Source organism: Vigna unguiculata, chromosome 3 (genome assembly GCF_004118075.2).
Source record: "Vigna unguiculata cultivar IT97K-499-35 chromosome 3, ASM411807v1, whole genome shotgun sequence".
Classification (NCBI taxonomy): Eukaryota; Viridiplantae; Streptophyta; class Magnoliopsida; order Fabales; family Fabaceae; genus Vigna; species Vigna unguiculata.
Window position 1 is genome coordinate 3742691 of NC_040281.1, and position 14197 is coordinate 3756887.

Here is a 14197-nt window from a genome sequence, read left to right on the forward strand (position 1 = left end):
AGGTTATAAATATAAACCTCAGTATGTCTAATAATTTAGCTTGTATGAGGTAAAATGCTTGCTTCCTTCTTAATTCTTCGATATGTCTTCTAAAATTAAAATCATAATAAAATTCCGGATTTAAAATCATAAGAGTCTCATTTAACAAAAATAAAATGTTTATCATTAAATAATGTCTTAGTACACATAATAGTTACATTTCACTTACAAATCATGACCAAAAGTAATTTAGATATATTCTTCAACTCTGAAATTACTTCTAAGAACAAAACCAATATATACATATATTGCTTTTAAATTTAATCAAACTTAAAAGTGATTATATATAATTAATATTTCCATGCTATTTTAATTAAAAATTGGAATAAGAATTATTTTAAAAATTTATATAGGAATAAAACTATTATTTTGACATAAATCTTACACATTTTAAATAAAAAAAATACTTGTATAAAGGGAACTACCGAAGCAAAATTATTATTAATGTACAATAACAGTATACTGATAAAATAAATTTATTATTTGAATTTATGAAAATGTGCATTAATTAGTAAATTGCAGGGAAAGCATATATATATATGTATATAAAATAAAAATAGATTTGACTGTTATAGAGGTGTGATGTTGTCCTGAAAGTTATGCATGGAGTTCTATAATTAGAAAAGAAAATGTGTGTAGAAGCGTAATAGAGAAGGAAATGATGTTTGTTATTCACAGAATATGGATGTTTGTTACGGTAATTTCGCAGGAGACAACAACTACAAAAGGCGTTGTGATCCTTTGGTGTTCAAGCTGAGCCCTCACCACTTCCATCTTTTCGTGCTAGCTAGCTTATTTTCCACCATTTGTGTCGCAGGTAATAATCTAACTAGCTAGTGCGACAATAAAATAAACACAAAAAAATAAATAAATGGCTTTCAGCGGTACCCAACAGAAGTGCAAGGCTTGCGATAAAATTGTTCACTTCGTCGAAAGCTTTTCTGCCGATGGGGTCTCTTATCACAAAAACTGCTTCAGATGCAGCCATTGCAATGGCCTTCTCGCGGTACCTTTCTTTTTTGCATTTTCCTATAATCTTTTTCATGGAAAATACATTCTCGTACCAAACCATTGTCCTGTTTTCCGTTGCAGATAAGCAACTACTGCTCCGGCGATGGAATTTTATACTGCAAGGTGCATTATGAGCAGCTTTTCAAGGAAACTGGCTCCTACCCCAAGAGAGTCAATTCTTGTAAAATCCTTATCTTTAACTCTGCTACAAAATTTTCTCATTAAAGTTTTCTTCTTTTTGTGCTAATTCTGGGGCTAATCATAATCTTGTTTCGTTATTTTCAATCAGCTCCAAAGCCACCAAACGAGCTGGTATGTATGATTTCTATGTAGCAATATCCTTTCTGTGTAGACATGGCTACATGGTTTTCATCACTGTTTTGTTTTATCTACCACAGAATAGGACACCAAGCAAAATTTCTGCCTTCTTCTCTGGGACTCAAGATAAATGCTCAAAATGCAAGAAAACCGTCTATCCATTGGAAAAGGTTTGAAAGCTTTGTGAGGATTATACATGTTTATGAGTTCTGAGTTCTGACCCTTAATTTTTGTGACAGTTGACAGTGGAAGGTGAGTTTTACCACAAATCATGCTTCAGGTGTGCACATGGAGGGTGTTTTCTGACTCCTTCAACCTATGCTGCTCTCGATGGGTTCCTATACTGCAAGCCACACTTCTCTCAGTTGTTCAAGGAGAAGGGAAGCTACAGTTATCTGTCGAAGCAAGCTTCATTGAAGAGAAGTGAAATGCTACAACAAGAGGCTGAGGCTGCGGCGGCTGCGGCGGCGGCTGCGGAGAGTAAGAAGGCTGCAAGTAATCGCTCAGAGTCAGAGTCAGAAGCAGAGGCAAAGGCAGAGACAGAAACAGAAACAGCAGAGGCAGAAACAGAGGCAGAGACAGAGAAAAAGGAAGATGAAGAGGAACCTAACTCTGACAAAGATCAGTAGATAACATATGAGTTCTACTGGGGGGGCTTTACTGCTAAGTGTTTCTTTGCATGATTATGATCTTTCTGGCTCTAACACAACCCCAAAACCCCAATATTTTTGCCATTTTCTTCATTCATTCATTCATTGGGGTTGGCTTGTCTCTTTCACACAAGGGCTATTACAAAAAACTATAATCACAAATTTGCAAACAGTTAGTGTAGACTGTAAATCGTTAAGCCCTCTGTTTTTTTCTGGGCATGTAGATGCCTTTCTCGAGCCATAAGTATATTCGTTCCGCTGTCATTTTCCTCTTTAATTCTGTGTTAAGAAACATACACCACATTTCACCAATGAATTTTTATCATCTCACTTCATCATCAATTACCATACCAATCTCTTTTCTCTACTTCTTTCTACACACTTTTACCTAATTAACCAAAGCGTTTATCTTTCATCAATAACTCAAAATCATCTTTATGTGAAAATCTAAATCTTTCTGTAAAGAAACATATAAACATTGATGTAAAATAAGTTGCAATTTGAAGTTATCTAGTCTTAGACTATAAAATATAATATAATTTATATATTTAAAAAATATTTGTTATTGAAGAAGTATTTATTTCACACGCTGGAATACAATACAGGTTTACAATATTGAAGTAAAATAACTTGGAATGATATAAACACATGATTTATAAAATAACTTATTTCATTCTCTACTATAAATTAATATACATGATCCATAGTTTTATCTACTCGTATCTAACTCAATTAGACATTTTAAACATTCTCTCTTCTCTATTCTATTATTAAAAAAAGGTTGGTGGGTAAAATGTTTCCCTTTGCTTCTTTAAATGGTATATGGTATTAAATTAGTTAATTTTATCTGATTTGAATCACCAATTATTTTATTTTATTTTTAATTTAATTAAGTTTCAAATCTCGATAAATTTAATATATTTAATTAAGTTTCAACTTTTTTATAAAGTTCAAAATTTTCAATCAAATATTTCTTAAATTTTATTGAATGCATGTTGACGTAATTATCATCATAACTTGTCATTTTTTATTAGTATTCACGTATTATGAAATATAAAATTTTGTTATTAATATAAAATAATATTAATTTATGTAAAACAATAAAAAATATTATTTTAATTAAAAGATATTAATAAAATAATATAAAATATAATTTTTAATCTATAAGATTAAATAAAGAAAATAATAAAATAAAATAACAGTCACCTCATCCATTAAAAAATTAAAAATAAGTGGGTAAATTCATTTTAATTTATTTCTTTTTTAAAAATATCCTAGTATTTTATTTATTGTGTGTGGGATAACTCTGTGTTCTCCGTTCTTTACACCTCGCTGGCCGTTTATCCAAACCCAGTTTCCAGTGTCTCCGACTGTGAGAAAAGACAAGAAGTAACGGCAACCGCTGTGAACTGAAAATCAGATCAAAATCAAATGGGTTCTCTTCCTCTCACCGGTAGTAAACCCTTCTTCACCAATCTTCATTGGTCTTCGTCACACACAAGAACACCAACAAGAACCATTTCTATGAAGCAGAGAGTCAAGGTTTTCGCTTCACAGTCTCCAAATGAAGAAGAAAAAAAATCTCCTAAACTCGACAGTTACGACATGATGGAACTCAAGTTTGGTCGCTTAATCGGAGAAGACCCCAAGCTCACCCTTGCCAAGGTATCCCTTCTCTTCTAATTCTTTTTTTTTTTTTTTATTATTGTGCGTAACAATGTTTCATATAATACTATACCTTTGTTTATATGTTTATAGTTTAATCTTGCTAATTGGTTCTGTGCACCATTGTTATGCTTGTTGGTTTAGATAATGGGAAGAAAGGCAAACCCTGATGCTTCTTATCTTGATATTGAGAAAGCCTTTTATAAGAATGGTCGTAAAGTTGTGGAAGTGGAGGAAGTTCCATTTGAGGGCTCTAAGGGAGGGAAGTCATCAAGGAAACTGGATGACCTTGGTTTGGTGCGTCCTGTTCCTGTTAAGGGATTCAAGTTCAAATCTGATAATAACAAACCAACATTGGAGATTAAGAAACCTGTCCGGTCTGAAAATGTGGAGGGAAGTGATAGGAAGAGTAGTGTTCCCAATGTTATTCTCAGGAAGCCGACCGTGTTTAAAGATGATGGGGAGGCGGAAACGTTGACTTCAAGGTTGAGAATGAAGCCCAATCTGTCACTGAACATGCGGGATGAGCAAGTGAAAGAGAAGTTTAGCGACATGACACTATTGAGGAAGCCTGAAACACCGGTTGCCAAGAGTACTGATACGGTTGAAGAGCCTTCATCTAATGTGGACCAAGGGAACAATGATGGTGAGTTAAATATGTGGAATGAAGAGCCGGGTTTTACATTGTTGGAGCGGCCACACAAACCAAGCGTTAAAAAAGAAGAGGAGGAATTTGGAGAAGTGAATGCCATGGTACCAAATGATGTAGGTGTAACCTTTGTTGCTACTTGCAATATAAACTTTTTGTGGAGTAAGCCTGGTTTTTAACTAATTTCTTGCTTGACTGATTAGGAATTGGAGCAACACGAGCAGCTGGAGTTACATCAGGCGCCAAATGATTTAAGTGAATCATTAGATGTAAAGTCAGTTGATTCTAGAATGGAGTTGCCTGTGGATGCTGCACTACAGGCAAAGCCAAAAAGGTATATCAAAATAGTTTAATGGTTAAGTTTATGGTTATGATTTCAGTTTTCGTTAATTACTTGAATGCATTTTTTATAGATTAGATCAATATGTTGAACAAACCTCGAAATTTGTTGAAGAGGGCACTTCCCTTGATCTTGGAGGTCAAACAAGCAATGATAATTTCGGGAATTCTGTTGATATGTCAGATTTCAAGGTCAGATTATATGGATTATACGAGTTAGTTACTTATTTTCCTGACTTTGTGTTAACCTTTGTGTTCTTCAATTTTGTAGGAAAGTGAGGATGCTGATTGGACCAGGGCAGAAGGTTTGATTGAGACCGGAGACAGAGGAGATGTGGAACTAGTAAGCTGCAATACCAAAGGTTTCATTGTAAGTACATAGGAAGCAGTACAACGGACTTTAATTTGTAAATAAAAACAGTTTCTTTATCTTATATTGTTTTTTTAATAACTCAAATAAACAATTTTACAGGTTTCTTTTGGTTCCTTGGTAGGATTTCTGCCATACCGTAATCTTAATTCCAAATGGAAGTTCTTAGCTTTTGAGACTTGGTTAAAACAGAAGGGTTTGGATCCATCAATATACAAGCAAAACTCAGGCACTATTACAAGTTTTGACACTGATATTAAGATTTTTTCTCCGGATTCTCCTCCATCTCTGGAGATTGATGGTAAAGTTGACAATAAAATTTCACCAGATATGAAATTGGAAGATCTGCTAAGGATTTATGACCAAGAGAAAAATAGGTTCTTATCATCGTTTATTGGACAGGTTTGGTATTTAAAACATAAATGCACTGCCCAAATATGTTCCTCAAATTTTTTATGTTAATAGACGGAAGCTGAATATTATCTGATCTTAATTTTAAGATATCAATAGTTTGTGTTTTGCAGAAACTTAAGGCAAATGTGTTAGTGGCAGACAGAAAAATAAGAAAGCTCATATTCTCTCTAAGGCGGAAAGAAAGTGAAGAATTGGTTGAGAAGAAGAGAAATCTTATGGTAAATGCTTTAGTAAGGATAGCATTTCTTAAATTAGCATGGAGCATGTTTGCTGATTCAATGAAATGAAGTGTTATTCTGATTTATTCTATGTTTCTTACAACAGGCTAGACTTCAAGTTGGGGATATAGTGAAATGCCGCATCCAGAAAATAGCTTACTTTGGAATTTTTGTTGAGGTATATACAACATTTAAAATCGTTATGCTAGTATTATGGAGTTCAGTTTCACTAGTATATTTAGCTTTACGTCACTTATTCCAGTGGATTTGCCTTGTTTGGCCTATTTATTGAGCCAAGCTGTAAGCACCTGGATACTCTTTTTTGCCCTTTCATGGAATCGGAGTTTACAATGGTGGTAAAAATATCCTAAAAGTTGATGTGATTACTACTTATCACTGTAGATTGAAGGAGTTTCTGCACTGATTCATCAGTCTGAATTATCGTGGGATGCCACTGTGAACCCTGCATCGTATTTTAGGATTGGTCAGGTATTTTCCTTCCTAAAATAATAAAGTAGGAAATTGTTTTCAACAACTAAATAATAACGATGTGTGCCTCCACCAACATGTTTCCTTTTTTTCTTCCGCGACATTGCAGTATATTTTCAGTGCTTTCAATATAGATGATGCCATGAATAAACTATCCAACAGTGCAAGTTGTTGGTGGATGTACAAAGATGATTTGTATTGTATCTGTTTGCACAGTGTTAATTAGCAGGTGGTATACGATTACCGGTGGGTTGAGCTGGATTTGGTCTGATATAATACAATCCCACCGCACCCCACCAAATGACCAAATCTAATCCAACGCTATCAATGGTAGATTAGGTCTAATAATAAAAAAAGGCAGAAATCCAACCTAACTCAAACCGAGAATTTTTATTGAATTGAGGTATTGGTCTGTCCAAACACAACCCGGCCTGATCCATGTTGGGTTTACACGTGACAAGTAATGCCAAGGAGAAAGAGGGTGGTAGTGATGTTGAATATATTGTTAAAGATAAACTCATGATTATTAATCTTTATATATACACACACACTACTCAAAAGAGAACACTTTTTACAATGACAAGTTGTAAATATAAGTATTTATACTTATAATGTAAACAAACATGCAATGTTATTAGAAATAACATAGCTAGAAACAAAAACTAAATATAGATGGTGTTAACTTTTTCAACATTCCCCCTCAACATCTGACTTTGTTTAATTAAGAGCAGAACTTTCCAAATTTGCCAGCAAACAAACAACATGAGTGGTTTTATATCTAATAGATGAAGTTGATAGAAGTACCCTTGATATTTGAACTCTTTATAGTTTTACTTTGTTTTTGTTTTAGCCTTACTTTTTGTTTCAGGTTCTGGAGGCAAAAGTTCACCAATTAAACTTTGCTCTTGAGCGCATACTTTTATCATTAAAGGAGGTCACGGTAATTTTCTTTTTCTATTTTGTTATTTACTTAAGATCTCCCTTGGATTAGGGGAGAATTGTGGAGATTATTTTGACAAAGTCCACTCAGATCAAACAGTGTTTATACACTTTATTATTTAGCAAATCATTGTCTTCTTATGACAGCCTGATCCATTAATCAACTCCTTAGAGGCTATAATTGGGGATCATGACCCCTTAGATGGGAGATTAGAAGCAGCTCAAACAGATGTAGAGGTAATCTTCATATGAGAAAGTAGAAATCACTTTATTTACCAAAATATGCCCGTTATATTCTTAGGGATTATATATGCTGGCTAACATCCTTTCTATTCCTTTTCTGTTACGACATATTTTAATCAAATTTCAGAATGTCCAAGGTTTTAATATCTAGATTGAGTTATTGCAATTATGTTTTATATGCATAATAATTTCATTTTAGTCACATGAGAGAAAGAATAATGCTTGCCATGCAATTTCAATACGTATGTTACGTTTATTTTATTGTCGAGATGGATTATTGACTTGACATGACTAATCATCAAAGTATACTCATTTTTTAACAGTGGCCTGAAGTGGAATCCCTAGTTGAAGAATTGCAAAAGATTGAGGGAGTCCAGTCTGTTTCAAAAGGCCGTTTTTTCAGAAGCCCTGGTTTGGCTCCAACTTTTCAGGTGTGGATACATGTTCTTTATTATTTTCTTGAATGAGTTTTAGCTCAGTATTTGATCTGTCAGAACTCCACATAAGTTACAATTTGCATTATGGATTTTGCACGTTGTTTGTGGAAGGCCAATAAAGGTTCAAATGATGAATCAACAGACAGAATTTTCTTTTGGCTAACTCAAGTTGTTTATGTGTATGGAAACCAATACTGTACCAGGTTTATATGGCATCCATCTTTGAGGATCAATACAAGTTACTCGCTCGATCGGGAAATAAAATACAAGAGGTAATGATATCGGCTTTGTTTTAATTTGTCGTTAAAAAGGGTTTTGCTGTATATGTTTCTTCTGGTCTCTGTTTTTCTTTGTTTTCTCTAGATTGTTGTAAATGCAGATGAATGACTAAAGGCATATTCACAGTATGATAGTCTAACCGTGATGAAGGAATAATTTTGGGCAGGTGATAGTTCAAACTTCTTTGGATAAAGAAAGGATGAAATCAGCTGTTATGACATGTGCAAACAGAGTGGAATAATTTGTGACAGCAAGCCTTTTTTTGTTGCTTGCATTTTTATGATTGTACATTGTTGTGGGGTGAGCAGGGTGCAATTTAAGGAGCATTTGAAGTTACTACTCTATACAAAAGCATTGGTGGAAGGATAGCAATTTTATTTCTTGTAAAAAGGTAGTCATAGAGGCATATTCCTGCCTTTTGGGGAGGTGCTGGGCTCAGAGGGAGGGGTTCCTATAAATACATGTCCACTAGTCCGTTTCTAAACCGTCAAATGGGCGAGCTAAGACCAGTTGTTTCGTTGTCTTTTTTTTTAATTAAAAATTAAAATTAAAATAATTTAAAAGATTAGTTTTTTATACTATATTTCTTTAAAATACATGTATACAATAGGATTGTAAATTAAAATTAAATTATTAACATCAAATTTTAATTATTAATCATTAATTATAATAGAATAATTTATGTGTTTTTGTCTTTTAATTTTTAGTAAGAAATATTTTTTTTTAAATTTGGTCTAATTTATTTATTTGATTTTAAAATCACGTAAATTTAATTTTTTTAGAAAATTTTTGTTAAATTTATTTAAAATTTTAATTAATTAAGATAAAAAATTCGTTTGAAATGTGAAATAAATTGAATTAAATTTAGTTATAAAAACTAAATTTATGTATTTTAAAAAACGTGAGATTAAATTTATCTCAAGAAATTAATTCTAATTTTACTAAAAATAAAGTAATTAAAAATATATCTAATTCAATAATTTGTAAAAATTAATAATTAAAAATATATTTAATTCAATGATTTAATATGTGAATGAAATAATCATTTTAATTTATCTAAATATTATTAATTAATGAATTAAAATTTTAAAAATTATTTATATAATTAAATATGTTTTTAATATTATTTATATATATATAAATAAATAAATTTAAAATAAAAAATAGCGAACCAACAACTTGTTACCAATCGTATGGGTTGCAAATTTTAATATGTTTTATATCCGTGGGCCAGTCCAATTCAGTACATTTTTTTGTGGACAAATAGCACATCAAGTTAAAATGGATTAAATTCATTCATTTTGTCACCGTACCATTGTAAATTTTTTATTATTATTATTATATTAGTATTATTATTTTAAATATTGTATTTTCAGAAATTATATTTTTTGAAATATGGAAACCACTATGTTATTATTAGATCATAAAATAATTTTCTTCTCCAAGATAAAAATAAAATGAGGCATTAATGCTTTTTACATTCAAACCTGAAATTAATTTTGAAAACTCAAAACACGTGAATACCATATATGCTGTAACATGTATATATGAAATTCGTGAAAATAGTTTTGTCATGTTTGGTTTACTTTTCAAAAATAACGTTCCCTCAAAAATGTCATTTAGTCAAGTTTTTATTTTATTTTTATTTTTATTTTTTTACAAAAGGAGTGCAATTCTAATTTTTATAAATAAAAATATAAATTTTATTGGAAATTATTAAATCACACGTGATGACAACTAAGATTTTGATAAAAATAATATATTATCTTCTAATTTCTAAAAAACTACATAAGTTGAAACAAATATTTTGTGTGTGTGTCTATATATATATATATATAAGAATTTTCATTTTTAAGGCTTATAATTATAAAAATCATGAAAAAAAGTATCTTCTATTAAACTTCTCTTTAAGGTATCTTTTGCGGAAAGATAAAAAAATGAATGGAAATAGAAAAAAAAAAATACATGTGAAAAATAAAATGAAAATAAGAGTGTTTATTAAAAAATAGAAAAAGTACATAAGTGAGAATAAGTAACAGAAAAAGGAAAATAAGATATAAAATATATTTTTTCCCTTTCAAGCAAATACATGTTTTTGTTTTTTGTTCCTCTTCTAACAACTAATAATGATTAACAAAGTTATGAAAAATATTCATAGCAATTAAGCATTCTCATATTTATTAAATAAAGAAGTGAAAATTCAAATTTCTGACATGCCAAATACCGGAACATGTCTTATTCCACTGAACTAATCCTTGAGATTTTAAAAATATTTTTAACTACTGCCCCACAAAATTATCCTGGTTTAGAACAATGATTATGTTATTAGTTTAGTTACTGGTCAACAAAACTGAATTATGTCTTAAAAAGAACAAATTGGACAGTAGCTTATATGCACTTGGTTCCAGGGTTTTCAACAGCATGGGTGAACGTTGTACTGGGGATGTGTGACCACAAGTTTGAATTCTCCATAACTATAGACAGCTTTCATTTCTTTTCATTTTTAATTTTGAAAAAAAACGACAGCTTTCTTTAAAGTGTTGGGTTTGGTTTGGGACAGTGTTGTGTTGTGTTGGGTGTGAATAGCATAGGGTATCGTGTCGTAAAGTGTTGGGTTTCTTAGCCTACACCGTGTGTCGCATCTTCATCGCACATAATGCACCTGCTTCTCCATTATGCTTCATCATTTGAATGAACCCCTTTTTTTTTTCACTTACCATTCGCTTCCCTTTTAGTGAATGATTTGTCTTTGTCTCCAGAACTTGTAGAAACAAAAACTGAATTGTTTTGAATAAAGTACAAATTCTAAGATAAACCCAGAATATTCAGACACTCCAAGTTTTCCCTCTGCGGAAGAAAATGGGAATGGGAACTAGCACCTTTGTTACTCGATGGATCAACTTTCTCACCATGGTAATGCTGTTTGATTCCTACAGTGATCGAGTTTTCCAGTTCATTTCGATTTTTGGGTTTTTTGTTCCATTTTTTCTTTGTCTACTGTCTTATATTCACGTGCTTTTTTTCTGTTGTTCTTGAATACCCTTCGTTAATTTTCTCTTGAACTTGTTCCGAAGATACGATTTTTATCTGCCAACTTTGCCTGCTGTTCACAGTTACTGCATTCTTTCCCTAACCGTTTATATGTGTACTGAAGATGAAAAACCGAATGAGAACCACGATTGTGTTTTATTTCTGTTTATAAAAAGGTGCTTTTAGTTTTCAAAATGCAACTAAACAATGTTGTTTAAACAAATGGTGTAGGATGCGAGGCTCAAAGCAGTGTGTAATCGGGGAAGATGAAAACAGAAAAAGATGAGAAAACATCTCCCGCTGTTTTTATTTTCCGGTTTGCAAAAGAACTTGTTTTGGAAACAATTTTCAAAACATAACAGATTTTAAATGAGAATCTATCTAGTATGGAAATGTTGTTGAAGACAATTTTTAAACCTAAAAAGTGAGAAGGGAATCAAACAGGCTGCAAGTGTTTTATTATCATTATTTTTACAATTAGTGATTGTTTATGCTGGTTTCTTGTTCACCTTGCGCAGCTTTTGGCCATTGTTGTGATAATTTTTGGAGTGTGGATGAGCACTCATCATGATGGCTGCAGAAAGTCTCTCACTTTGCCTGTGATAGGCCTCGGAGCAGTTATTTTCTTGATGTCAGCTTTGCATTCTATATGATTTTGATGCCTTTGTTTCTCTTTTGAATATTTTCTGCCAAAATGCATTGTCTTCTCTCTTGTTTCTTTGTTGTGCAGATCTGTAGTTGGGTTTTTGGGTGCCCTGAAAGACATCTCCATACTCTTATGGGTTGTATCCTTATTTCTTATCAGATTCACTATTTTTAAGATGGTTACATCAGATAATGGTTGAAATAAATTTTGGATTCTGGGTATCATCCTTGACAATGTACTTGCAGTATCTGATCTCGCTGTTCATTGTCTTGATGGGAATCCTGGTCTTCACAGTATTGGTGTAAGTATGCAATTTTGTTCTCATTATCATTTGTCTTTTTTGTAAATATAAACTGTCTCTGTCATGTTTATGTTTGGAGTCTCATATACTGGCCTTAAAAAGTCTTTAACATATTTGTATTTCTGCTCTTCTTTGCTTTATTGGTATGTTCATTAGCCGAATTTGTTCTACGAATTTGCTACCTTGGCAGTCCATGGTACATATATGCGGAATTATCTTTATTGTTTTAGCAGTAGTAGGTTACTTAGAATCTGTGTAATGTAACATATCAGTATCATTTGCAATTAATTTTGTTAAAGAAACTGTGAAAACGCTCATTTGCACTAGTAACTAAGTTGAGTTCAGTTTCTCTATTGAGTTTTTTAGTGTCCTCTGCTAAATTATTAAGAACACACTGCTTTGTACTTCAAATATCCTTTTAATATATTTTAAAACTTCATAATCAGTGGTCATGTATTTTGAAGACACAAGCAACACAAAAAAACCTCACAGAATCCAAATTGAATGATGAGTTGATGTTTCATTGATGGTTATCTTTCTTTGTTTGTTCCACTGGGTGGCATGAGTGGCATTTCAAAACTTGCATTTTTCTTCAGCAAACCTCACTGTCGCTTCATGTGTGGATTCGCTTATGTAACGTTCTGCCATTGTGTCAGGTTCATCGTCACCAACAATGGATCAGGTCATAGCGTGACTGGCTTGAGGTAAGGAATCAAGTATTTCATTTATTTTTATATTATTATGATCCTTAATATTTGAAATGGTGACAATTCCATGATATATGTGATGTGATGAAAGATCGATGACAACCTTCTTGTCTGCTTAGGTATAAAGAGTATCAGCTTCAGGATTTTAGTTCTTGGTTTCTCAAAGAGGTAAAACTTCTGTCAGTATGATGGAGAATTGTTGGTGCACAGTAGCACCTCAACATCCAAAAGCTTGAAGTTTTTGTTTTTGTTTTAGTTAAACAATTCTCATAATTGGGAGAGGTTGAAGGTTTGTCTTGTCAAATCTGAAGACTGCAACAACCTATCCAAAAAATATAAGGTGTGATTGTGACCTATACTATTCCATTGAATTTAAATCATCTACACCAAAAAAAGAAGCTGTGATTAGTACCTTTCCAATTTTCCTGTTATGCAGACTCTTAAACAGTATAAATCAGCTAAATTGACGCCAATTGAAGCTGGTTGCTGCCGACCACCTTCTCAGTAGGTTCTATTCTCTGGCTGCTTGTTTAATAGCTACCCAAATGCATTTCAATAGGGTATAGTTTATTTTCCAGATAAGAAAATGAGTGCATATTTCTGATGTTGTTTTAAGTTTGGGTTTTGTCTAACTTAGGTGTGGATATCCTGCTGCAAATGCATCCTACTATGACTTGACTTTTCATCCAGTTAGCCCCAACAATGACTGCAAGCGATACAAAAATTCTCGAGCCATCAAATGCTATGACTGTGACTCTTGCAAGTAAGCATGATCATGCTGTATTTCTGATTTTCTAGATCAGTAAAATATTGTCTCACTGCCATTTTTTGTTTGTTCTGAATCTTGAATCCAGGGCTGGTGTGGCACAATACATGAAAACCGAGTGGCGAGTTGTTGCTATATTTAATGTTGTTTTATTTGTTGTCTTGGTAAGGCAAACTCGAATGATTTTACCTTGTTTTCTTGTGTTAAGAATGTTTATAGAGAAATAAGGTAAACAATTTTTAAGGTCACTGACATTGATGGCGTTGTTTTGGTGCAATGCAGTCGATTATATACTTTGTGGGATGCTGCGCGAGACGAAATGCTGCGAGAAGGCATTCTAAAGCTTGAATGGAAGCATCATCATAACATAATTGTTTTTCAATTTTGAAGGGGAAAATCAGTGAAACTTCCCAAATTCGTGTTATCTTTAGAGGACCCCTTGATGATGGATTGTGCAATCTTTGTGAACACCATCACTTCAATTGTTAATATCTTTGATGTTATTATTTGATTTGATGTGAATAGAAAATCCAAAATTAGCTAACATTGGGGTGGTTATGATGATATGGAAATGTTCACCAATCTCTACAAGTCACAGATTAATGATGCCTTGTTCGTTTGCTTATTAGATAAACAAATAACCTTTAATCAGTTCTACGTATGTCACAGCAGCATAAGATTCGTGTT

At 32.4% G+C, this 14197-nt stretch overlaps 3 protein-coding genes across 4 annotated transcripts; all 3 read left to right on the top strand.

Moving 5' to 3' along the window:
- The first annotated feature begins 780 nt into the window (after positions 1 to 780).
- Positions 781 to 2408, top strand: LOC114179495 (LIM domain-containing protein WLIM2a-like). Its single transcript, XM_028065851.1, has 5 exons — positions 781 to 1045; positions 1132 to 1231; positions 1340 to 1362; positions 1449 to 1538; positions 1608 to 2408. Exons 1-5 carry the CDS (start codon positions 911 to 913, stop codon positions 1995 to 1997), a joined length of 738 nt encoding a protein of 245 aa, XP_027921652.1. The 5' UTR covers positions 781 to 910; the 3' UTR covers positions 1998 to 2408.
- A 914-nt stretch (positions 2409 to 3322) lies between these two features.
- LOC114179038 lies at positions 3323 to 8616 on the top strand. Of its 2 annotated transcripts, none has more exons than XM_028065231.1 (14): positions 3323 to 3683; positions 3828 to 4448; positions 4536 to 4666; positions 4746 to 4863; positions 4943 to 5041; positions 5144 to 5443; positions 5566 to 5673; positions 5780 to 5851; positions 6076 to 6162; positions 7031 to 7102; positions 7249 to 7338; positions 7668 to 7775; positions 7985 to 8053; positions 8227 to 8616. In XM_028065231.1, exons 1-14 carry the CDS (start codon positions 3450 to 3452, stop codon positions 8299 to 8301), a joined length of 2184 nt encoding a protein of 727 aa, XP_027921032.1. In that variant the 5' UTR covers positions 3323 to 3449; the 3' UTR covers positions 8302 to 8616. The 2 variants fall into 2 exon arrangements, with proteins under 2 accessions (XP_027921032.1, XP_027921033.1); XM_028065232.1 differs by having other exon boundaries at positions 8145 to 8227.
- A 1862-nt stretch (positions 8617 to 10478) lies between these two features.
- On the top strand, positions 10479 to 14074 carry LOC114177586 (tetraspanin-10). Its single transcript, XM_028062992.1, has 11 exons — positions 10479 to 10973; positions 11609 to 11721; positions 11821 to 11875; positions 11982 to 12037; positions 12694 to 12741; positions 12864 to 12912; positions 13001 to 13084; positions 13181 to 13248; positions 13382 to 13507; positions 13599 to 13674; positions 13793 to 14074. Exons 1-11 carry the CDS (start codon positions 10920 to 10922, stop codon positions 13856 to 13858), a joined length of 795 nt encoding a protein of 264 aa, XP_027918793.1. The 5' UTR covers positions 10479 to 10919; the 3' UTR covers positions 13859 to 14074.
- The last annotated feature ends 123 nt before the right edge of the window (positions 14075 to 14197 follow it).

What these genes read in the sequence shown, in the direction of transcription:
- LOC114179038 (XM_028065231.1), top strand. Translation starts at nt 3,450, where the DNA reads ATGGGTTCTCTTCCTCTCACCGGTAGTAAACCCTTCTTCACCAATCTT. An exon ending in CAGCTCAAACAGATGTAGAG is followed by an intron (nt 7,339 to 7,667) that starts GTAATCTTCATA and finishes ATTTTTTAACAG; the next exon opens with TGGCCTGAAGTGGAATCCCT. An exon ending in CGGGAAATAAAATACAAGAG is followed by an intron (nt 8,054 to 8,226) that starts GTAATGATATCG and finishes AATTTTGGGCAG; the next exon opens with GTGATAGTTCAAACTTCTTT.
- LOC114177586 (XM_028062992.1), top strand. Translation starts at nt 10,920, where the DNA reads ATGGGAATGGGAACTAGCACCTTTGTTACTCGATGGATCAACTTTCTC. An exon ending in CTGGTCTTCACAGTATTGGT is followed by an intron (nt 12,038 to 12,693) that starts GTAAGTATGCAA and finishes CCATTGTGTCAG; the next exon opens with GTTCATCGTCACCAACAATG. An exon ending in TTGTTTTATTTGTTGTCTTG is followed by an intron (nt 13,675 to 13,792) that starts GTAAGGCAAACT and finishes GGTGCAATGCAG; the next exon opens with TCGATTATATACTTTGTGGG.
- LOC114179495 (XM_028065851.1), top strand. Translation starts at nt 911, where the DNA reads ATGGCTTTCAGCGGTACCCAACAGAAGTGCAAGGCTTGCGATAAAATT. An exon ending in CAAAGCCACCAAACGAGCTG is followed by an intron (nt 1,363 to 1,448) that starts GTATGTATGATT and finishes TATCTACCACAG; the next exon opens with AATAGGACACCAAGCAAAAT. An exon ending in CCGTCTATCCATTGGAAAAG is followed by an intron (nt 1,539 to 1,607) that starts GTTTGAAAGCTT and finishes TTTTTGTGACAG; the next exon opens with TTGACAGTGGAAGGTGAGTT.